The sequence below is a fragment of the Dreissena polymorpha genome, chromosome 2 (assembly GCF_020536995.1).
Source record: "Dreissena polymorpha isolate Duluth1 chromosome 2, UMN_Dpol_1.0, whole genome shotgun sequence".
Taxonomy (NCBI): Eukaryota; Metazoa; Mollusca; class Bivalvia; order Myida; family Dreissenidae; genus Dreissena; species Dreissena polymorpha.
In genome coordinates, this window is record NC_068356.1 from 37,991,659 (window position 1) to 38,015,129 (window position 23,471).

A 23,471-nucleotide genomic window follows, 5' to 3' on the forward strand; every position below is an offset into this window, starting at 1 on the left:
ATAGCAACATACACGGGTGTTAACACGACAGTTTAGAAAAATGGCGCCCGCAGGCTTTTAAACGTATAACGTCATTTTAGGCATTTAAATAGCATATTTACTCTTAAAAACGCGTATAAATCAGGTCATTTTATGAGCATTTAGGATCGACCGACCGGCCCAAGAATCGACTCGGGCTTCGGGCTTATAGGCTTATTCGAAGACTGATATGGTCTAATTACATAATAACATGCTAATAAACTGATTGATTAATTGCACCAAAATAGGTTAGTTGCACCAAAATAGGTATAGTGCGGATGAGTTTAGGGTCAAATCATTGTGTTTTTCACACAGAACACTTACTGAGTCTAGAGGAGAATACAATAGGATAATTATGTGCAAAATTGTCAAAAACTTAATCACTTACGGGTACAACTTTGTCATCAGTCATTTAGTAAATTTTGTGCATGTTGTGCTGTTTTCTAATTGTTGAGAAATTAAGAAAAGAAGGATTTGGGGAATATTTTTTTTTGCATAATGCTAATTCTAAGAAATTTTTCTCATAATGACTTAACTAAATTATGCAGCAAGTAAAAGAAGAAAAACTGTGAAGTGGTACTATACTCAAAGGACAAAATGCTATAAAAGAGAAAGTAGTTTATTATGCCCACTTTCGAAGAAGACGGGGTATATTGTTTTGCACATGTCGGTCCGTCCGTCGGCATGTCCGTCTGTATGTCCTTCCGTCCACCAGATGGTTTCCAGATGATAACTCAAGAACCTAGGATCATGAAACTTCATAGGTACATTAATCATGACTCGCAGATTTGATTTTGATTGATTTTCAGGTCACTAGGTCAAAGGTCAAGGTCACGGTGACCCGAAATAGTTAAAATGGTTTCCGGATGATAACTCAAGAACGCTTATGCCTAGGATCATGAAACTTCATAGGTACATTGATCATGACTTGCAGATGACCCCTATTGATTTTCAGGTCACTAGGTCCAAAGTCACGGTGACCAGAAATAGTAAAATGGTTTCTGGATGTTAACTCAAGAACGCTTATGCCTAGGATCATGAAACTTCATAGGTACATTGATCATGACTCGCAGATGACCCCTATTGATTTTCAGGTTACTAGGTCAAAGGTCAAGGTCACAGTGACCCGAAATAGTAAAATGGTTTCCGGATGATAACTCAAGAACGCTTATGCCTAGGATCATGAAACTTCATAGGTACATTGATCATGACTCGCAGATGACCTCTATTGATTTTCAGGTCACTAGGTAAAAGGTCAAGGTCACGGTGACCCAAAATAGTAAAATGATTTCTGGATGATAACTCAAGAACGCATATGCCTAGGATCTTGAAACTTCATAGGTACATTGATCATGACTCGCAGATGACCTCTATTGATTTTCAGGTCACTAGGTAAAAGGTCAAGGTCACGGTGACCCAAAATAGTAAAATGATTTCTGGATGATAACTCAAGAACGCTTATGCCTAGGATCTTGAAACTTCATAGGTACATTGATCATGACTCCCAGATGACCCCTATTGATTTTCAGGTCACTAGGTCAAGGTCAAGGTGACTCAACTTAGAAAAATGGTTTCCGGATGATAACTCAAGAACGCTTATGCCTAGGATCATGAAACTTCATAGGTACATTGATCATGACTCGCAGATGACCCCTAGCGACTTTCAGGTCACTAGGTCAAATGTCAAGGTCACGGTGACTTGACACAGTAAATTGGTTTCCGGATGATAACTCAAGAATGCTTACGCCTAGGATCATGAAACTTCATAGGTACATTGATCATGACTTGCAGATGACCCCTATAGATTTTCAGGTCACTAGGTCAAAGATCAAGGTCACAGTGCCAAAAAACGTATTCACACAATCACACAATTGACAGCCCATATGGGGGGCATGCATGTTTTACAAACAGCCCTTGTTTTATTTTTATGCTCCCCGAAATAAATTTCGGCGGAGCATATAGTTGCCAGTTTGTCCTTCCTTACTTACTTACTTCCTTACTTCACTCACACTTTTGCTACCGTTTCTCATAGCGCCTTCAATACTTTACCAATGGCTTTCATATTTGGCATGTAGGTACCTTGCATGGACCTCTACCTTTTGATGAGGTTTGAGGTCACTGGGGTCAAGGTCAAGGTCACCAAGGCTAATAATAGTTTTTTTAGGTGGTTATTAACACATAGATTGACAAAGCGCATCATCGGGGAGCATCCATCAGTTTCACTGATATTCTTGTTATTTATAGAATGACAAAGTCAAATACATCTGGGTTGATTATATATATTATAATCCTAAAAGGACTTTTATATTAGAAACAAAAGATTGTATTTTATATAGTTAATTATTCTTTTCAAGTCAGTTAAAGGTTAGAGATTATTAAAATTATTAACATATTTGTTTCTTGCATGTTAACTTTAAGTTAACAGTAAAAAAACATTTTTTAACTAGGTTTTTAACCAAGTTTTCTGAAGGAAAAAACTGGTTATTAGATTGGCGAATGTCGGAAGGCAGGCGGGTGGGCGGAACAAGCTTGTTCGGGCCATTACTATGTCGTTCATTGTGAGATTTAAAAATAATTTGGCACATTTGTTCACCATCATTGGACGGTGTGTCATGAGAAAGAATTGTTAATATCTGCAATGTCAAGGTCACACTTTGAGTTCAAAGGTAAAAAATGGCCATAAATGATCTTGTCCAGGCCATAACTATGTCATTCATTGTGAGATTATAAAATTACTCGGTACATTTGTTCACAATCATTGGACAGTGTGTCATGCAAAAGAATTATGTCGATATCTCCAAGGTCAAGGTCGCCACAACTAAAAATAGATTGAATTTGACACTAGGGGGGTAACTAGGAACAATCAATAACAATGCACATTTTGAATTGTCTCCCTTTATCAGGCTTTTTTTTCAAATTGAAAACCTGGTTTTGTGACAATTTTGTCCTTTGTTATGTAATGGTGGTAGGGACACAACAAAGTAAATAAATAAAACTCTTGAAATTTTAGCTTAAGAATAATAAAGCTTTGGTTTAATTCCTGAGGAAAGTCCTCAGAAGGCTTTTGTCTTCTTTTTACCCCAGATTTAAACTTCATCTAAAGTACTTTCAAGTGCTCTACACTCTGCCTCTTTGTAATGCCACCTTGAATTGTATGATTACTTTTTTTTCAAATGATATGTTTCTTAATACAAAATGTTGCAAAAACCAGCTTCAGTCTGGGAAAAAGTCTTCTCCCAATTCCTCTCTTTCATAAATTGTGTGTAACTGACCTGTATTGTTTTGTGACCTGCAGGTGAGAGAAGGGAGCACATGCCTGGCCTAGATGCCACATATGTTGCAGTGGCTGTTGAAGGAGCCAGGTGCAGTTCTTTGTCATTTTCTTTCTGAAACCCTCCCATCAAATTTATCATTAATATATACTAAATACTGAAAGTCATACTTACTTTATATAATAAACTTTTGTTAGATAGTTGCAATATGATCTTACCTTTGCAGTTGTGCCACATTATAATTTTGATATTATTAAATTAAATGCATTCTGAAATATATGGTGCTAAAATTGTTAACTAGCCTATAAATTTATAAAAATAAATGCATGATTATAAGGAAGTTAAACGAAAGAAAATTGAACTGTGTGTTTGATTCTGAGAGCTTATAAAAAAATTTATACTGCTGTTGCTTTTTTCATTTACTAAAGTCTTACTTTGTTTAATTTATAAAACCTATCTTAAATATTGTTTGTTTTTTAAACCATGTATGTTCAAGGAAGAAGAGAGTTTTGATCTATTTTCTCACGCTGTTTCTCGCTGCTGCAGCTTGAAGAGCAAGGACCTGTTGGCAGTGGGTGTGCTGCAGAGTGTGCTGGGACAGGGCAGTCGGATCAAGTATAGCCTCAATAGCACCGGACCACGTCTCAGCTCTGCAGTAGCCAAGGCTGTCGGGGATGCAGCATTCTCTGTAAGTAATGTTTTTAGAATCGTTAATGCAAACATTTCATTTTTTTTCCCTCATTATGTGATAATGATGTTTGTAAACAATAAATTAAGCTCTGTCACTCATACAAGGGAGATGTTGTTTTGTCTTATGGGGCATTCGGGGCCTTGCAGCTTGACCTCTTTATGTGTAACAGCATTGCTAAAAAAGCATCATAACTATTGTAAGCTGATCTAAAATATATAATTCAATGAGAACAACAACTCTGAATTCACTATTCAAGTAGCATTAATATTTTGTATTTTGCCGGTCAGGTGAGTGCACTAAATGCCAACTACTCTGACTCCGGACTGTTTGGCTTCGTTGTAGCAGCGCCATCCAACAGTATCGATGCAGTAAGTAATGTGGTACTTGTTTGCTAGCCATTTCTGTATACAACTGGTATATATATGGTATTTAACAAGAATTGCAAATACATAAGATATTAATGTAATGATAATTTAATGTGATATTAGTTATTATTAAAAAGTTCATTTCCTCAAATTGCATTATAGGTGCCTTTGCATAAGGACCTTAATTAAAGATAATGGGTTATCAATTCTGTGTAGCTCCTACATATTACATATCACAAATTGTGTTAAACATTGCAAACCACACATACGTGTGATCTAAATAGAATCATCTGACTGTATCTTCTTTGTAATTATGACATGCATTTGTTCTCTTCTCTTTCTGCAGGCTCTAAGGGCAGCCTGTAAGGAACTGAGCTCAGTAACCAAGAACGGAATCACTGACCAAGAACTGGAGACTGGAAAGTAAGTTGTTTTCTGTATAATGGAGTTTGATACAACAAAGTTGCAGAAATAATTACTATAATAACTAGAAATGGTGCGGCATTGGCCGACGCGTATCCCCACGCCGCATGTTTGACCCAGGGGGAACCTCAGGGTTGGTAATGGGGTCATGCATAGTTGAGATTGACTGTATTGTCATAAGAGATGTTCAGTATCAATTGGAAGTGAATCGGTGTAGAAATGAAGAAGTTTATGTGAAATAACATAAAACAAGAGATGTGTTTGTCAGAAACACAATACCCCCTATTGTGCCGCTTTGATTTATTAAAAAAAAAATCAATAGGCCGGTTCATTACTTACCTCCCTTTAAAGCTTATTACTTCCCTTGGATGTGTTTTTTAACCTTTGACCTTGAAGGATGACCTTGACCTTTTACCACTAAAAATGTGCAGCTCCATGAGATACACATGCATGCCAAATATCAAGTTGCTATCTTCAATATTGCAAAAGTTATGGCCCATGCACCATACCGGGGGCATAGAAATCTCTCACCCGGCCCCATTCCAAATAGTGCAGGGTTGCACATATGCTCATAGCTACCATGTGTGTGAGTTTCAAGGTTCTAGTGGTTATTGCGTCGGAGGAGATAGTGGCCAGGACGGACAGACAGACAGACGGACGGCGGAGATAATCACAATATCCCCACGCTTTTCAAAAAGCGTGGGGATAATAACAAAGAAATAGGGCTCTAAAGCCCATTTTTGTGATATCATGTACAATGAACAAGTTATATATATCCTACCCTGCATTGTTCCTTATGCTATGGTGTTGTGTTTAAGAAATTCTCATTATCCTACATTTAAATTGCTAATTGTGCAATTTTGAAACCTTATTTATTTATTTTACATTATTTTTAGCTCAATAATTTATTGAAGTGTTTGAGCTATACTTTTTATCCATTTGTCAGAATTGCTGTTGACAAGGTAAACAAATGTGTGATCTGTGTTTTTTAGGACCAATCTACTTTTAGAAAAAAAATCCCTGAATACTGATACAAGTATACTAAAAGTATAATTTATTATCAGCCAACTCACATGTTGATGTATTGCAGGAAGCGATTGATCACTGGTCTGTCTATGAAGTTTGAGTCCAAAGAGGCGCTGATGATAAGCCAGGCGGAGCAGACATTGGCCGGACTCACGGTGGCCTCCCCTGATCAGATGATCAAGCAGATTACCAGCCTCACCGCAGCAGAGGTCAACGCTGTGAGTATAGCAGTTTTTATCAGCCTTGTAGTAAGTAGGCTACATGAAAACGAGCCATCAGTGCCGCAGACTTCAATTTAATCATGCCCATTGGTTACTATATTTTTATTTTTATGCCCCCTTCAAAGAAAAGCGGGTATATTATTTTGCCGGATGTCAGTTGGTAGGTTTGTCTTTCTGTTGGTAGACCAGTTTGTTTCCGATCAATATCTAGTCAATAAATTGACTGATTGACTTGATACTTAACCTGTGCATTGGCCATGGACAGTATATTACCCCTATTGAAATTAGGGTCACTAGGTCAAATGTCAATGTCATTATGACATTAAGTGTTAAAGTGGTTTTCGTTTAATACGTCATCAAAGGATTGAGTGATGGGTGTCAAGGCCCTGTTTGAATGGGGGTGGGGGGTGCATCTGTCTCCTTTTGTTAATTTACTAGTTGATGTTTTTGTGTGTGCAATGCCAGCCTCTCACAAATGTACTGAAAATAGAATTAGGTGACAGCACATCGTTTGAAAATTTCTTTGGAACATTTTAAGTAACAAATCAATTTGAGCTGCATTTTGAATTACTTAAGCAAAATTTTGACTGGTACAGGCAAATTTATTTTTCTAGTATGTTTATTCACATGCATACTGTTATTATTTTTTATGAATATTGTGTGAAAGCAACATTAACTTTATCTGTGATCTGCATTGATTTACAGGTCGCCAAGAAGCTTGGTGAAAAATGGTACTCCATGTCATCTGTAGGAGATCTGACGCAGGTTCCTTACTTGGAAAACATCGGGGAGCTGTGTACACGATAGACAGAACACTGAACACTGCCAGGATTTCATTATGTGCCGTTTGTGACATTGTGCTTAGTTTTGACAAAAATAAAGTGTTATTGTGTACCGGTTATAATAGATTTGAAAAATTATATATTATTAATTACAAATGTTAAATTTATCTTGCTCGTGATTGTTCTTTACTACCAGGCATCAACTCAAGTGCATATGCCATATTTAGGACACACCAGAAGTTATTTGAAATGTATATTCGAAGGTTTTTCATTTTTGTTAGACAATAAGTCACAATCTTATCTAGTATTGATTTCATGCTAATGTGTTAAACATTTTATGTATGAAGTGAAGACATGGAAAAAAGGAGTTTTTAATAAATAATTTATTGTTTGAATTGTTTTCCTGTTTTGTTGCTAAATTACAAGTTACTGGTCTTGTTTGAAAAAGAACAGTACACATGTAAAGCTACTGAATAAAACAAGCATTAAGATCTTGTATGCTTTAAGTCTATCATTTTTAGTAAATTGGCCATCTCTTTAGTGTGTCTTGATTCAAGCCTTTGAACACAAGTGTCTCTGAAAAATGTTCTGCATCTCCTACAAATATCACAGGATCAACGAGTACGTCCGGAACATGACGACAACACTTTTTAGCCCACAATGACCACAAAACTTCTTAGCCCACAATGACAATAACACTATTTAGCCCCCAAGAGCCCCTACAAGAGACCACCAAATGAAGAAATCTGGCTTGGTATGGACATGTCACCAGGCATGACTCTGTGCAAGACTTAACTCCAGGGCTAGGGGGAGGTCACCATCGATGCTATAATAAGAAAAGCTGGATGGGCAATGTGAACAAATGGACATCCATTCCCATGCATGAGTTAATCTTAGCAGCCCACACCATAACTTTCTGGCGTAGGATCTCTGTGCGATCGTCCCTCATTTCTTTCTGCTTGAAACTTAAAATATGTGTATATGTGCAAGACACTTTTTTTAACTTAATGAGCCAAATATACCAGAGTTATTTACACTTGAACATAGCTGACAAAGCAGCACAGGGAGTAAGTATTGAATGTGATAGCTCTAGTTTCATTGAAAATATCTGGAGATAGGAGTGTAACCATTCTCTGTTAACATATGTGCAAAGGCACAAACAGAAAAGCTTTTGTGATGTGTTGTAAGATGTATAATATATCCAATAGGACTCGAAAAGCTGTTTGCTTTATTTGTCAACAATGTTGCATGATAAAATGCAGAACCTGTGCATCATTTTCTGTGCATCAAAATTACTGTATGTCGGTTCCTAATATTTTATTTTAATAATATTGGCAAACTCCAGTATATTTTTACCGTACTTTTATCTAGTATGAGCTGCCATGGCAGAGCCTAATTAAAGTAAACATTAAAATTGTTACCTCTTTTCCAGTTATATAAGACATAACATGGTTATATCGTGCAGCACCAGGCAAAGTTTGACAATAATTTCTCAACCTTTGATACAGTTTGGAATTCTCAACTTATATAGCAGCCAAGTAAATAAATGACTTCTTAGCAATATGTTTACATATTTGTAGAGTAAAGCCATTCTGGTCCTAAAATACACTTTGGTAATATTAAGGCATACCACATACGATTTACAGTCAGTAAGTTGTTTAAAATTTGAAATAACTCCGCAATAGTTCATACAAATCATAACAATTATTCTTATTCCTTACATTACATTATCGGTTTTTACTTATACTTTATTTAAATAATTTAATTATTAATCATAAGGCCTAATGAATTTTTTTTTCCACTTACCCTATAGATTCTAATTTTTGGTGCCACACCCTAAAGCTTTCAGTCATCTTTAGCTAGACTATTCATAGTGCACGCTCACCAATTCATGGGGTTTGATGTTTGTGAAATGATTTGTTTATGGTAAATTGCAACATCATATCTATTTCTTCTACAGATCTCCAATTGAAACACACATTGTGTGAGGTGACTAACCAAGTTCAATAGATATGGTCTGCAAAGTAGCAGAATTACACCCCTTTTGTACTAAAAAATTCAGGTGAAAGTTTGTGTTCAACTTTTCCATATCTGTATATATTCTAGTACTACATATATTTGAATAAAACCTGACATATGTCACAGTGTGTTGAGGGTCTTTATGATTATTCAATGACCAAGACCTATAGTATAACTTTCAGGGCCGTACCTAGGATTTTTTGACTGGGGGGGCCCAAGCGGGGAGGGTTTGGGAGGGGTCCCCCCTCCCTATATGTATACTTTTTTAATTTGGCACTTTGCAAGGTGAATTTTAATGCTTATAAAAACCGTATTTTGTTATATGAATTAATGGAATATAACAAGTAAATCAGCACATTTCGGAAGTCTGAATCTTTAAACATTGGTGTGAATTCACAACAATATTAAAAGCTTTAGATTTCCGAAACTTACAGGTTTAAACTGATGATTATCCACATCAACTCTCGTATTGCTTCTACCATTTTTTTTCACAAATCAATAACGTCACAGGTTTTTTTATCTGATTTTTTGGAAAAGACCTTGCCTTTTTTAAGGAAAAAAATTGCGCGAAACGCCTAATTTTGGGGGGAAATAATGAATGTCTTAAATAATCAATTTAACATATTTTACTGTTTTCAAACAAATTCAAGACAACAGATAATTTAATTATACAATATTTTTATACACTCGATCAGGTTAACTTATATAATTAGATCGATTTGTTGTTTCAATTTTCCTTTTTTTACCAATGAGCCATTAATAGGTTGACATTACTCAATTCTCGGTACTCAATTATTTTAAATACTGAATTCTGCCAAATTCTTATCTGTTGCTCGGCAAATTTATGAATTTGTTTTTCTTTTCAACAAACCTTTTAACTATCTCATCGTAGTCTTTTTCAGTGATTTCCTTTCAAAAATTATAAATACTCAGTTTTAATTCCTTTGTCAGTGTTTTTGTTCCGGTTCAAATTCAGGGCCCTATTCTTAATGTAAAAAGTGTATATCGGGACCTAAAAATTCCCAATAAAAGGTTTCCAAATAAAAAACAATTAAACTTTTAGAGGGCGAAAATACGTCTAGGGGAAAGGGCCTTCTCAAAGAAGGGAAAAAACCTGCGTCAGCAATTATCAGACCATAGTCTACGACCTCCTGTAGCAGTTGCTTCCATTCGCTGCACTAATCAAAATACATGTCACATCAAACATCGATAGATGAAGCATTCATGATCACAATGGGGGACTGATCGGGGATGTGTGTACAAGGCGATAAGAAAACATTGCCTAGGGGCTTATCTCGATTGGTGAGCGCTAATTGCCTTGTTTATCAGGGACAATAAAACATAGCTGCTCTTTTGTTTTGAGGGAAAGTGAACTGTTGGCCCATGCACGAGAGAAAAAATTTCAGTTGGCCGATTATTAAAAAATCATAGTTCGACAGCCAGCTGGGGGGGGGGGGCCGGGCCCCTGGGCCCATGGCCTGGGTACGAGCCTGACTTTTGACCAGCTAATGAGCTATTTAGAAGAATATGCCCACTTTTGTATTTCCAAAAGCCTGTAACATCTCTAAATCCAAAATAGAGATATTGAAATACAAAGTGACATATGGTCTGTATATTCAGTAACTAGACTCAAAGCAATTCTGGCACAGAAGAATAAATAGTTCGATAAAAACAGGTACGAACGTTTTTGGTACGTACTTAAATAGCACGAACGTAAATATTGGTCAGGTGATTGAATAATTAGTTTAATGTCGTAAAATATTACTTTGACAAAAGTATGTAACTGTGGTATTTCTTTGGAACAAAATTCCAACATTTTGTATTAAACATTTTCATATGTTTTTATGAAGTGCGCTTAAAATATTTCGAAAAGTATATTTTGAAATACTGTTGCTTTAAGTTTAACGACAAACAAAAAACGACTGCTGCCAGCGTGTAGGATCACAACAACACAAGTTTCGACAAACGCGTCAATAAACAAAATGTCAGGTGACGATGATACAAAAAGTTCAGTAATGGATGAACAAGAAGTCATGGACGACGCTGAAGAAACTTTGCCAAAGCAGAATTTAAATGTCCCAGCGCGCAAACCTGCGCATGCTGCACCAGAAGCTCAGTTCAATGTAAGAATGTCACTTTAAAAAGAAAGTTTCTTATTTCTAGAACGAACTTAAGAGGCACAAGAACGGTTTAATATGTATCGTATGACTTTCTCATGGTAAAATATGATAATGTCATCATGTCAATCTCTTATCCAAGCTTAATAGAAAAAAATTATGGGTAGCAAACAATTTTTTTAACAATTCTGTGTTTCCTCCATCGCTTGAACGGTCGATTGATGCATAATATTGTAAACCACAATATGTGTATGCCTCGTTCTCATACTTTCATGTCTTCTCATTGGATTCGTGCTCAATTTAATACGTCATTTTCGCTCTCGCCAAATACTTAGCGTGTCAGGATTCTATTCAAGTAGATGGAGCGTTTACAACTGCTAACTATTTTGCCGAGAAAATGACTTTTAAACAAAAAATGTTCCACACAGACATAGATATTGCTTAAATGGTGGTAAAAAATACCATTGCAGAGTATTATTGCATTATAAATCGCCAGCACTTAAAACAAAAAGTTTAGAAATTCTGTGCAAGTGGCAGAAGCATCAAGTGGCAGAAGCATTTCTAAGGAAGGCCACACTCTATTTAATTTGGAGCACTGAAAGGTACCCGACAGGGTACTGTAACTCAATATGCAAGACGCGCGAGACAATTCTATTTCAATTAACATGTTTGCATTGTTTTGTTGAAAGTAACCATGGTTAAAAATATTTACATCCCTGCTCTTATTTGGAATTTTATATTTGAAAAAAATCGATTCCATCATTAAATACACATTCAATTGTGTCTTAGAAAAAGGACATTGCAATCCGTTACGTAAAAAATAACTTCATCACTGGGAGCCCCATTGAAAACGCGGTCAAGCGAGGAGCATGAATCCAATGAGAATAATCTTCTGGATGATGCAGATCATTGGCCTTCACCTTCACGAGTTGAAAAAAATAGTAAATATGTAAACAAAGACGATTTTCAGATGGTTTAATACTGAAATAGTATTTTATTGAGGATATAAAAGTTAAACAATGCTAAAAATACTTGTCATCGTATGCGCATGCGCGAAATACATAGTTAAGGGGCACGAATGTACGAGAGCATAGCATAAGTCTTGCTAGTGTTCTATAGAGAATCATCAATGTTTATTAGAATTTTACACGAAAATAAATCTTTAGTATAGTTTCTCAATTTGTTTTTCAACAATGTTTTTCTACTGGGAGAAATCACTTTGAAATCAGATTTAGGGTATGTGCTATTTAAATGCGGTTCAACACAGCACTTAATGGTACTAATGAAATTTTCATGATATAAATACTGGTTATTCAAATCATTTTATTTAGTAAAAAAAACATTGACATTTAAGAACAACAGGGGACTGAAAATGAAAGTAAGTTACACGCAGAAACTTGCAAATTGGACCAGGAAGCTAAGTTGGTAAAGTGCTGGAATACAAATCCAAGGATGGCTGGATTAATTCCTGGCCTCGCACATAAACTGTGTAAATTTTGATTGGTCATAAAATCGTTTCTTCTGCCATTCTCTCCCTACTCCTGATATAAGTAGGGCAGTGATCACTTACTGGAATATTATGAGGAACCAGGTTAAACTGAAAAAAAGTATAGGGGGCGGCTAAGCAGATGATTTGGTCAAAAATATTACCTACAGTTAGCTAAATTTGCTTTAAAAAAATGCTTTGATAAACTCATTTCACCCTAATTTTAAAGTTACTATGTTAACAAATGTAGCCGGGGTTTGAGTTTATAACGCAACCTGGGTTTTACGTTCCAAGCTTTTAATACTATAAAGTATAAATGATGGCCTGAAACATGAATAAAAATCATGTTATAATTAACAAGTGACAATTATAATAACAATTTAAATAATTCATTGTAATACATAATAATATGCAATACCATACAATTACAATTCAAGAAATTACAATTATATAAAATAATATGCAATACAATGTAATTCAAGAAAAAACAATTATATAAACATAGAATAATGCACTCACCAGTGACCTCAAGACTTATTGTAGAAAGTGGCAATTGGAAAAAGCCTACTACCTCTCACAAGGTTTTACAAACAAGTGACCAAATATTGAGTTATGATTTAAAATTATATATATGACTATGAAATCATCTCACAATAAAAGCATGCACTGTTAGTAATTAAACTCACTCATACATCACAAAGTATCTCTCACACTGAACTTCTCTCAGTCTTGATTGGGTTAGTATTGTTAAAAAGATTAGTGTCAGAGTGAATACCCTGTTACACAAACAATACTAGTAAAGCAACATCCCATTTACTTTCCAGCAAATATAAGTTATTTCTTCACACCCATTTAAAAATCTAATTAATCCAATGCTGTAATGTCTGAATTTTTTAATTCATCTTATCCTCTATCAAGCTAATTCATTTATTGAATTATGTATAGTATCGGGAATGGCCATGTGATTATCACTTTACACTCGTACAGGTCCAATGCCCTAGAAATAAGTTCCAACAGGCGATCACATCACAGACCTTTTATGTCACGCCTCTCACTGTCTATATAACTAGTGTGGTTATCAACAACTTGTGTTTTGAACAGTTTATTGTTGTTTCAAATGGAAATATGTTTACAAGTTATTTATAATGTTACATGTTTTGTTAAGAAAAATAACTTGGTATTAAATATAAAGTTTATGATCCAGAAATGATAAGCATTTTTTATAGTTTTCTTTTCATTTATTTGTACTTTTTAATAAATAATTGATATAATTCAATGGGAAGAATTCACAATTAACATTTTGTATTCAACACAAATGGTGAAGTATTGCAACTAGATTTAAGGTATATAATTTTTAGCTCACCTGGTTGCTCAGTTGAGCTTTTGTGACCGGTCTTTGTCCGTGGTCCGTCCGTTAACATTTGTTCGTAAACACTCTAGAGGCCACATTTATTGTCCGATCGTCATGAAACTTGGTCAGAAGCTTCGTCCCAATAAAATCTTGGTCGAGTTCAAAACTGGGTCGTGCTGGGTCAAAACTAGGTCACTAGGTCAAAAAAAAGAAAAAACTTGTAAACACTGTAGAAGTCATATTATATGCCCAATCTTCATGTAACTTTGTCAAAATGTTTGTCTCAATGATATGTTGGTTGAGTTCAAATGTGGTTCCGGTCCGTTGAAAAACATGGCCGCCAGTGGGCGGGGCAGTTTTCCTTATTTGGCTATAGAGAAACCTTGTAAACACTCTGGAAGTCACAATTTTTGCCCAATCATCATGAAAGTTGGTCAAACATTGGTTTTATTGATTTCTCGTACGAGTTCGAAAATGGTCCAGATCGGTGAAAAAACATGGCCGCCAGTGGGCGGGGCATTTTTCTCTATATGTATATAGCGAAAACATGTCAACACTCTAGAAGTCTCATTTTTGGCCCAATTTTCATGAAATTTTGTCAGAACTTTTGTTTCCTAGATACGTGAGTTAAGTTTGAAAAAGGTTCCGGTCTGTTGAAAAACATGGTTGCCAGGGCGACGTGGCAGTTTTCCTTATATGTATATAGTAAAAAGGCTTGCAAACAACCATGAATTAAGGTCATGTAACATGTGAGACAACTCTTCTAAATATTGCATTTAATAATACAGTATTTACTCTTCTTTGATTATTAATGTTTTCATAATAATACAGTGTAGTTGTGTTTCATTTATGTGTTAATTGTTATTCGAGGTTGGATGTTTTTTATGCCCCCTTTCGAAGAAAAGGGAGCATACAGTGATCGGACTGTCCGTCTGTCTGTCCGTCTGTCCGTCTTTCCGTCACACTTAGCATTTAGGTTTCGAAAAATGCTCATTACTTCTATGTCCCTTGAGATATAACCTTCATATTTGGTATGCATGTGTATATGAACAAGGCCTTTCCATACGCACACAATTTTTAACTCCTGTGACCTTAACCTTGAACTTAGGGTCCGCATTTAGGTTTCGACATCTGCGTTTAGGTTTCAAAAAATGCTCATAACTTCTATGTCCCTTGAGATATGACCTTCATATTTGGTATGCATGTGTATATGGACAAGGCCTTTCCATCTAAATCTGCGTTTAGGTTTCGAAAAATGCTCATAACTTCTATGTCCCTTGAGATATAACCTTCATATTTGGTATGCATGTGTATATGGACAAGGCCTTTTCATACTCACACAATTTTTTACTCCTGTGACCTTGACCTTGAAATAGGGTCCTCGTTTAGGTTTCAAAATCTGCGTTTAGGTTTTGAAAAATGCGCATAACTTCTATGTCCCTTGAGATATAACCTTCATATTTGGTATGCATGTGTATATGGACAAGGCCTTTCCTTACGCACACAATTTTTTACCCCAGTGACCTTGACCTTGAACTTAGGGTCCGCATTTAGGTTTCGAAAAATGCTCATAACTTCTATGTCCCTTGAGATATAACCTTCACTTTTGGTATGCATGTGTATTTGGACAAGGCCTTTCCATACCCACACAATTTTTTACCCCTGTGACCTTTACCTTGAAGTTAGGGTCTGCGTTTAGGTTTCGAAATCTGCGTTTAGGTTTCGAAAAATGCTAATAACTTCTATGTCACTTGAGATATAACCTTCATATTTGGTATGCATGTGTATATGGACAAGGCCTTTTCATATGCACACAAATTTTAACCCCTGTGACCTTGACCTTGAACTTGGGGTCAGCGTTTAGGTTTCCAAATCTGCGTTTAGGTTTCTAAAAAAGCTATAACTTCTATCAAAGCGTTTATAGGGTGCATATGTCATCCTATGGTGACAGCTCTTGTTTTGAGCAATCAGGTGAGCTTTTGTGACTGGTCTTTGTCCGTCGTCCGTCCACATTTGTTCGTAAACACTCTAGGGGCCACATTTATTGTCCTATCTTCATGAAACTTGGTCAGAAGATTTGTCCCAATGAAATCACGATCGAGTTTGAAACTGGGCCATGCTGGGTCAAAAACTAGGTCACTAGGTCGAAAAAAAGAAAAAGCTTGTAAACACTGTAGAAGTCACATTTAATGCCCAATCTTCATGTAACTTTGTCTATATGTCTGTGTTAATGATATGTTGGTTGAGTTCAAAAGTGGTTCCGGTCCATTGAAAAACATGGCAGCCAGTGGGCTGGGCAGTTTTCCTTATATGGCTATAGAGAAACCTTGTAAACACTCTAGAAGTCGCAATTTTTGCCCAATCATCATGAAAGTTAATCAAAACATTGGTTTTATTGATATGTGGGACGAGTTCGAAAATGGTCCAGATCGGTGAAAAAACATGGTCGCCAGTGGGCGGGGCATTTTTCTCTATATGTATATAGTGAAAACATGTGAACACTCTAGAAGTCACATTTTTTGCCCAATTTTCATGAAATTTGGTCAGAACAATTGTTTCCTTGATACGAGAGTTGAATTGGAAAATGGTTCCGGTCAGTTGAATAACATGGCTGCCGGGGGGGGGGGGGCAGTTTTCTTATATTTATATAGTAAAAAAAAGCTTGTGAACACTCTAGAAGTCACATTTTTTGCCCAATCATCATGAGTTTTCAAATGGTCCCGATGGGTCAATAAACATGGCCGCCAGGGGGGTGGGGCAGTTTTCCTTATGTGACTATATAGAGAAAAACCTTGTGATCGAACACTATAGAAGTCACATTTTTTGCCTAATCATCGTGAAACTTAGTCAATACATTGGTTTTATTGATTTCTTAGAGTTGGAAAATGGCTCAGATCGGTGAAACACACTTCTTAGCTCACCTGACTGCTCAGGTGAGGTTTTAGGATTGGTCTTTGTCGGCTGTCCGTCCTTCCACATTTGGTTTGTAAATACTCTAGCATTCACATTTCTCAAGCATTCTTTATCAAAGTTGCTGAAAGATCTCAGTCAAGTTTGATGATGAGCAAAATCACATAATTAATGCCATAATTATTGCCCTTAGATTGTCCAAATTTTCATTATATTACTGTGAAACCATTTATTTTCGACAGCACAAAATTTCGTCATTTTTATAAAAATGACGATTTCGTCAGCACTTAAATTCGCCGATTTCTGATTTTGAATTTAAAAAAAAATGCGTCAGTCAATATCCGATTTGTGTGTAATACATATTCGCGATCAATCGCAGTTGCGAAAAATCGTACGAATGCGGGAACACACTTGAGAATCACTGCAGGAGGTGGGGCCTGTTTGTCACATGCCAATTAACTAGTCTTTTGTTATCAAGGGACAGTAATGGACCCTCTTCAATGTATGCCATTTACACGTTCATTGTTATGATTAGCGGACAAGTGGGATCGAATATCCGTTAACGAGTGTTTGTAACAACGAAGCCAATTGCCCATTAGTCTTTTTCTATTATTATAATTGCCATACTAATAACAATCGTAATTCTAGTTGGTATGATGTTTATTAAAATGCTGTCAATACCGTTTTAAAACTGTTTGTGTTATACGAAAGAGGTTCCAGTTTGTTAAGTGTTGTTTTTTTTCAAATAAAATGCTTTTTTATTCTGATATCAACATTAAAATTATAAACTCTATGTGTGTGTTTGTTCTTAAAAAGTAAACTACCGGTATATAAATCAATAATGTCAATAATTTAAAAATAAATAAATTGATACATTTAAAATAGTAATAAGTGTGGTTAAACGCAAACAATCAAACAACAAACAGCAATTAAAATATTCTTGATTAATTTGTGATAAATACGCATGTTGATCACACATCGTCATCTTTTCATTTGGTTTATTGTCTTTCATCGGCATTCGCTGCGTGATGGCTAATATGCAACACCCCTGAAAAACACAATGCACCTAATGGGTAATAAAGTTATAAACAATTAGCGCTTATTCATTACCATTCTACATAAACGAAGGCAACGCATTCGATACAGCTGTACTGCACACGCGTTTTAAAGAAGTGTAACGTGTCAGTTAAGTACCTTGTGTAATCTACATCCCTTTGTGTCAAAACCGGATTAATCTTGATTACGAAACAGCAGTGAATGTGTGCATGGATTATGTTGGAATTTAATGCCTCATGTCTACGGTAAAGTTTTAATATATTGTTCAACTCAGTGTTTGTTTTTGTTCAAACATAGAGCATGATTGTTCGTTAGGATCTTAAATTCGCCGATCGGTCGACTGACGAAATTTATGAAAATTAATGCCTGACGATTAATAATGGTTTCACAGTATACAAAATCCTTGTAAGCAAAGTTTGATGTTTGGGGGGTCAACTCAAAATATAGGTCACCATTTCAAATCTTACAAAAACAAAAACACTCCCTACGCCAGAGTTTTGGTTCAATAATGATGAAACTTGACCAGGATGTTTGTCTGGTCAATATCTAGGTCATGTTTGACATTAGGTAAAGATTGAATGAACCGACTCCTCTCAGGTGAGCGAACTAGGGCCATCTTGGCCCTCTTGTTTATTCAAAACATGACTTCTTTATTTTGCCTGACCTCCTAAATAGTTTAAGCGTAGTTACTTCTCCCTGAAATTTGATCCTAGGCCTACCGCTGTTGAGAGTAGGTTAACAGACCACTGTGATATAACTGAAATACTAAAACAGCAAACAAAATTCCAAATGAACAAACAAACAAATCAATGTTTAGCATTTGATGTCAATTTTGGCCACAAGGCAGCTGTCTGTGTCCAAGCAAATGTCTTATTAATTTGAGTTAATTTACTTTATTTAGGAATAATTTTTACTAAGATATTTCTATGTTCATTTTTAGATGTTTATGGACCCAATGTTTGTCCAGATTGAAAAGCAGATTGAGGAGCAGAATGCCATTCTGGACAAGATAAATGAGTATGTGCACCAGGGGCCTTTGCATCCATAAGTCAGAAAATGAATCTACTTTTAATTGTTCTTACATTTCTCTAATATAAAGATTGTGTAAGGTATAAGTTATTTAAACACCCCTTAAAAAGTATGACTAAAATTGCTGTTAAGTATATATTTATAAAGTGTAAACACTAACGGTAAAGGATTTTTATGCTTAAAATAATGTCTACAATATTAAGAAAAATGAAGATTATTATATAAATAATATTGTTGTTAGACTTGACCATATAGATTATTATTATGGATAATTAAATTGATTGAACACACGTTTGTAACTTAAATCAAGTTTATAGTTAATATGTTTCAAATGCTTTTCCCCTATGTGGTATTCAGAAAGGCATCTTACACATGAAATGAAGTGTTGTCCTATACAAGTAGTGCTGTCAATTACTTACCTTACTTGTGTACTTTGTGTTTGCTAGTGATATGAGGATGGAAAGTGAGAGAACACGGAAAGAAAAGCTGCAGGCCCATCTCCCTGAGCCCCTTAGAGGACGGTAAGACCCTGGTTCAGTTTCACAAAGCTCCTTAATGTGAAATTTAGTAAATTCCTAGAAAATCTAAAATGTGTAGCAGAATAAAAAAACAATTTGGGCCCATAATAATGACTGGTCAGGCAACCCCAAACTGAATATATACTTCAGCCTATGGCTTTGGTATATACACGCTTTGTGGCTTCCTGGCTGGTCACTAAAATGATACAAGGCCCTCAGTGGGCTTTTCTATTTTTAGCTCACCTGAGCACAACATGCTTATGATGAGCTTTTGTGATTGCCTTTTGTCCGTTGTGCGTCGTCCGTCATGCACCGTCAACATTTGCCTTGTTAATACTCTAGTGGCCACATTTATTGTCCAATCTTCATGAAATTTGGTCAGAAGATTGGTCTCAATGATATCTTGGATGAGTTCGAAAATGGTTACCTTTGCTTGAAAAACATGGCTGCCAAGGGGCGGGGCATTTTTCCTTATACACTGCAACTCCAATATATCGCGGTTGAAGGGGTCCAAAGATCGCGACCGTGATATATCCGGCGCGCGATATAAATTGTCAGTTTATGTATGCATGTATATGTATACATTAGCATCATTATGCAATCTCAAAACACGCTATTTACCAATCTATTCAAGTTTGTGTTATATCCATATGTCATTAATTGGTATAACACAAAACATTATTCCATGTGAGTATTTTCAAATGCGTATAATTAAATTTTTAATCCGAAAAACATTGCCGAGTTTTATTGTTCAAGAAAGCATGCACAAATTAGACCCATGTACAAAATGACGTCATTCATTTCTCATGAAAAGCATGCACAGCATGGGGTTTAATAGTAGAGCGTTGTGACTAACTGATCTATATTGTATACTGTATCTAACGCACACAGATTGTTGAGATAGGTCAGTATTGACTTGTGACATTTACTGTTATAATTGTGTACACCTTCATGTGTGCACTGGTGCGTTTCGGCAGTTCAAAGCAAATTCAATAGAGAATTGTAACACCCGAAATGACCTGTCATGTTTGACAAATGGGTCTTTTGTTTATCGCAGTACACAGGTGTTAATGTAATGTACAATGTAAGCAAACAATCTGGTCAAAACTGGATTATGACTGTTGGATTAAAGTTGGTGAAAAAAAGGGAAAAATACTTGCTTGAAACGGATTTTAATGCATCAAATTCTCAGATAAAAACATTTTATTTAAGGATTATGCTCGTCAGATTTTTGGGAGCCAAAGCCGATTCGCGATATATTGGACAACGCGATATAACGGACCGTGATATATTGGAGTTGCAGTGTATGGCTATATATGGCTATAGTAAAACCTTGTTTACACTCTAGAGGCCACATTTATTGTCAGATCTTCATGAAACCTGGTCAGAAGATTCATCCCAATAATATCTTGGAAGAGTTCGAAAATGATGCCAGTTGGTTGAAAAACATGGCCGCAAGGGGGCGGGGCATATTTCCTTATATGGCTATAGTAAACCTTGTTAACACTCTAGATGCCACATTTATTTTCCGATCTTCATGAAACTTGGTCAGAAGGGTTGTCCAATGATATCTTGGACAAGTTTTAAAATGGTTCCGGTTGCTTGAAAAACATGGCTGCCAAGGGGCGGGGCATTTTTCCTTATATGGCTATATATGGCTATAGAAAAATCTTGTTAACACTCTAGAGGCCACATTTATTGTCTTATATTCATGAAACTTGGTCAGAAGATTCATTCTAATTATATCTTGGACGAGTTAAAAAATGATGCCAGTTGGTTAAAAAACATGGCCGCCAGGGGGCGGGGCATTTTTCCTTATATGGCTATTGTAAAACATTGTTAACATTCTAGAGGCCACATTTATTTTCTGATCTTCATGAAACTTGGTCAGAAGATTTGTCCCAATTATATCTTGGATGAGTTCGAAAATGGTTTTGGTTGCTTTAAAAACATGGCCACCAGGGGGCGGGGCATTTTTCCTTATATGGCTATACATGTATATGGCTTTAGTGAAACCTTGTTAACACTCTAGAGGCCACATTTATTGTCCAATCTTCATGAAATTTGGTCAGAAGATTGGTCTCAATGATATCTTGGATGAGTTCGAAAATAGTTACGTTTGCTTGAAAAACATGGCTGCAAAGGGGCGGGGCATTTTTCCTTAAATGGCTATAGTGAAATCTTGTTAACACTCTAGAAGCCACATTTATTATCCGATCTTCATGAAACTTGGTAAGAAGATTTATACCAATAATATCTTTGACAAGTTCAAAAATGATGCCGGTTGGTTGAAAAATATGGCCGCCAGGGGGCGGGGCATTTTTCCTAATATGGCTATAGTAAAACCTTGTTAACACGCTAGAGGCCACATTTATTTTCCGATCTTCATGAAACTTGGTCAGAAGATTTGTCACAATGATATCTTGGATGAGTTCGAAATGGTTTGGGTTGCTTTAAAAACATGGCCACTAGGGGGCGGGGCATTTTTCCTAATGTGGCTATATATTGCTTTACTAAAACCTTATTATTGCATAAACTCTATCTATAATGCCCTCTGGTGGGGTGCAGAAACTTGGCAAAATAAGGGCTTGAACGTAAGAAATTGTGCATTAACAAGGCGATTCACGTGCCATTCAAGCCCTGTTATGTGTTTTTCATATCCATAATCTGGTCCACACGCAGTTACTTCCCTTCTCCAGCCTTCGACGACTTTCCAAGCATAAATGGGAAACTGAATAAGCACCAGTTTCCTCATGCATGCAGGGATAATGGCAATGCCTATTTCAATCCACTTTTCAACTTATACAATTTGCACTCTCTTGACAACAGCTTTATTGTATTGGCAACGTCAATAAAGTTAAGGTTATTTACTCAACACTTTCAAAAGACTATGCTGTAAATTTAAGTGATTATGTACCTTCAAGGATCCTGCTGTAAATTCCAAAATAATTGCTCATTTCTTAATTTGCACGGCTGCATTTCAACTTTGCATTAATCCACCGTTTAAACACATTTTAAATCGTAAACTGCCTATCCGAAGGTAAAGCCTCGTCATTTCGGATGATGACCGAGTGAGGCATATGTAAAACACAACCTTGAACTGTATTGAAATAATCGAATTATTTTGTAGATGTCGAATGAACAAAACATTGTTTCCAATGTTATTTTAATTTATTTTGTTATGTGTGATTTGTTTATGCAATAATAGCAAAAATACACATTTTCTCGGACATGATCATCTGCGGGCGCTCTCAAAATCCGTTCCTGCCCTTGTGCTGCGCACTCGGGCAGGAACGGATTTTTCGAGCGCCCGCAGATGATCATGCCCTCGAAAACATGTATTATCTCTATATTAACACTCTAGAGGCCACATTTATTGTCCGATTATCATGAAACTTGGTCACAAGATTTGTACCAATGATATCTTGGATGAGTTAGAAAATGGTTCAGGTTGGTGGAAAAACATGGCCACCAAGGGGGCATGGCATTTTACCTTATATATCTGTAGTAAAACCTTGTTAACACTCTAGAAGCCATATTTATTGTCCAATCATCATGAAACTTTGTCAGATGATTTGTCCCAATGATATCTTGGACAAGTTCAAAAATGGTTCCAGCTGCTTGAAAAAAATGGTCACCAGGGGTCGGGGCATTTTTCCTTATATGGCTTCATGAATCTTCATGAAATTTTGTCAGAATATTTGTTTAAATAATATATAGGATGTGTATGAAAATGGTTCTGGTCTGTTCAAAAACATGGCTGCCAGGGTGTTTACTAGTCATGAAAGATGGTAAGAACATTTTGTTCTAATGACATCTTGGGCTGCACAGAACAGGTCAGTTCCTTTGCATCCCAGGTGAGTGACTTTGGGCCTTTCAGGCCCTCTTGTTTAATTAATATATAACTATGGAAGTTGCTGATAACATATCCATTTATTACAAATCACATGTACTGTAATTTTAATGTTATGCTCATTTAATTCTTACAATGAACAAATCATGTCTTCTCCCCAGAGGTCTTCCAATCGGGGATGTGATGAAGAGAGTGGAGAATATGATAGCCTTTGAAATTAATGACGAAGAAATAGAAGCAAAGAAGAAGGTAACCTGAAAGTGGACTTTCACATTTTCCTATGATTGAAAAGAGAATAAATATTGTTTTGGTTGATTGAAAACAAGAATTTGAT

At 36.1% G+C, this 23,471-nt stretch overlaps 2 protein-coding genes across 4 annotated transcripts in view; both read left to right on the plus strand.

Moving 5' to 3' along the window:
• The window catches only part of LOC127866656 (cytochrome b-c1 complex subunit 2, mitochondrial-like), a 31,227-nt gene extending 24,034 nt beyond the window's left edge, over positions 1 to 7,193 (plus strand). The window contains exons 9-14 of the mRNA XM_052407370.1: positions 3,314 to 3,380; positions 3,837 to 3,978; positions 4,269 to 4,349; positions 4,693 to 4,769; positions 5,860 to 6,013; positions 6,722 to 7,193. Coding sequence (XP_052263330.1) covers positions 3,314 to 3,380; positions 3,837 to 3,978; positions 4,269 to 4,349; positions 4,693 to 4,769; positions 5,860 to 6,013; positions 6,722 to 6,823 — 623 coding nt within the window. The 3' untranslated portion in view covers positions 6,824 to 7,193. The remainder of the gene's footprint in view (positions 1 to 3,313; positions 3,381 to 3,836; positions 3,979 to 4,268; positions 4,350 to 4,692; positions 4,770 to 5,859; positions 6,014 to 6,721) is intronic.
• A 3,442-nt stretch (positions 7,194 to 10,635) lies between these two features.
• LOC127866658 (putative pyridoxal-dependent decarboxylase domain-containing protein 2) overlaps positions 10,636 to 23,471 on the plus strand; it is a 55,470-nt gene continuing 42,634 nt past the window's right edge. For 2 of the 3 annotated variants that reach the window (XR_008043062.1, XM_052407372.1), the window contains exons 1-4: positions 10,636 to 10,940; positions 18,678 to 18,754; positions 19,213 to 19,287; positions 23,299 to 23,386. Coding sequence is in view for 2 of the 3 variants with exons in the window: in XM_052407372.1 (XP_052263332.1) it covers positions 10,800 to 10,940; positions 18,678 to 18,754; positions 19,213 to 19,287; positions 23,299 to 23,386 (381 nt within the window). In the remaining variant the exon portion in view is untranslated. The remainder of the gene's footprint in view (positions 10,941 to 18,677; positions 18,755 to 19,212; positions 19,288 to 23,298; positions 23,387 to 23,471) is intronic. The other variant, XM_052407373.1, reaches the window with a different exon arrangement.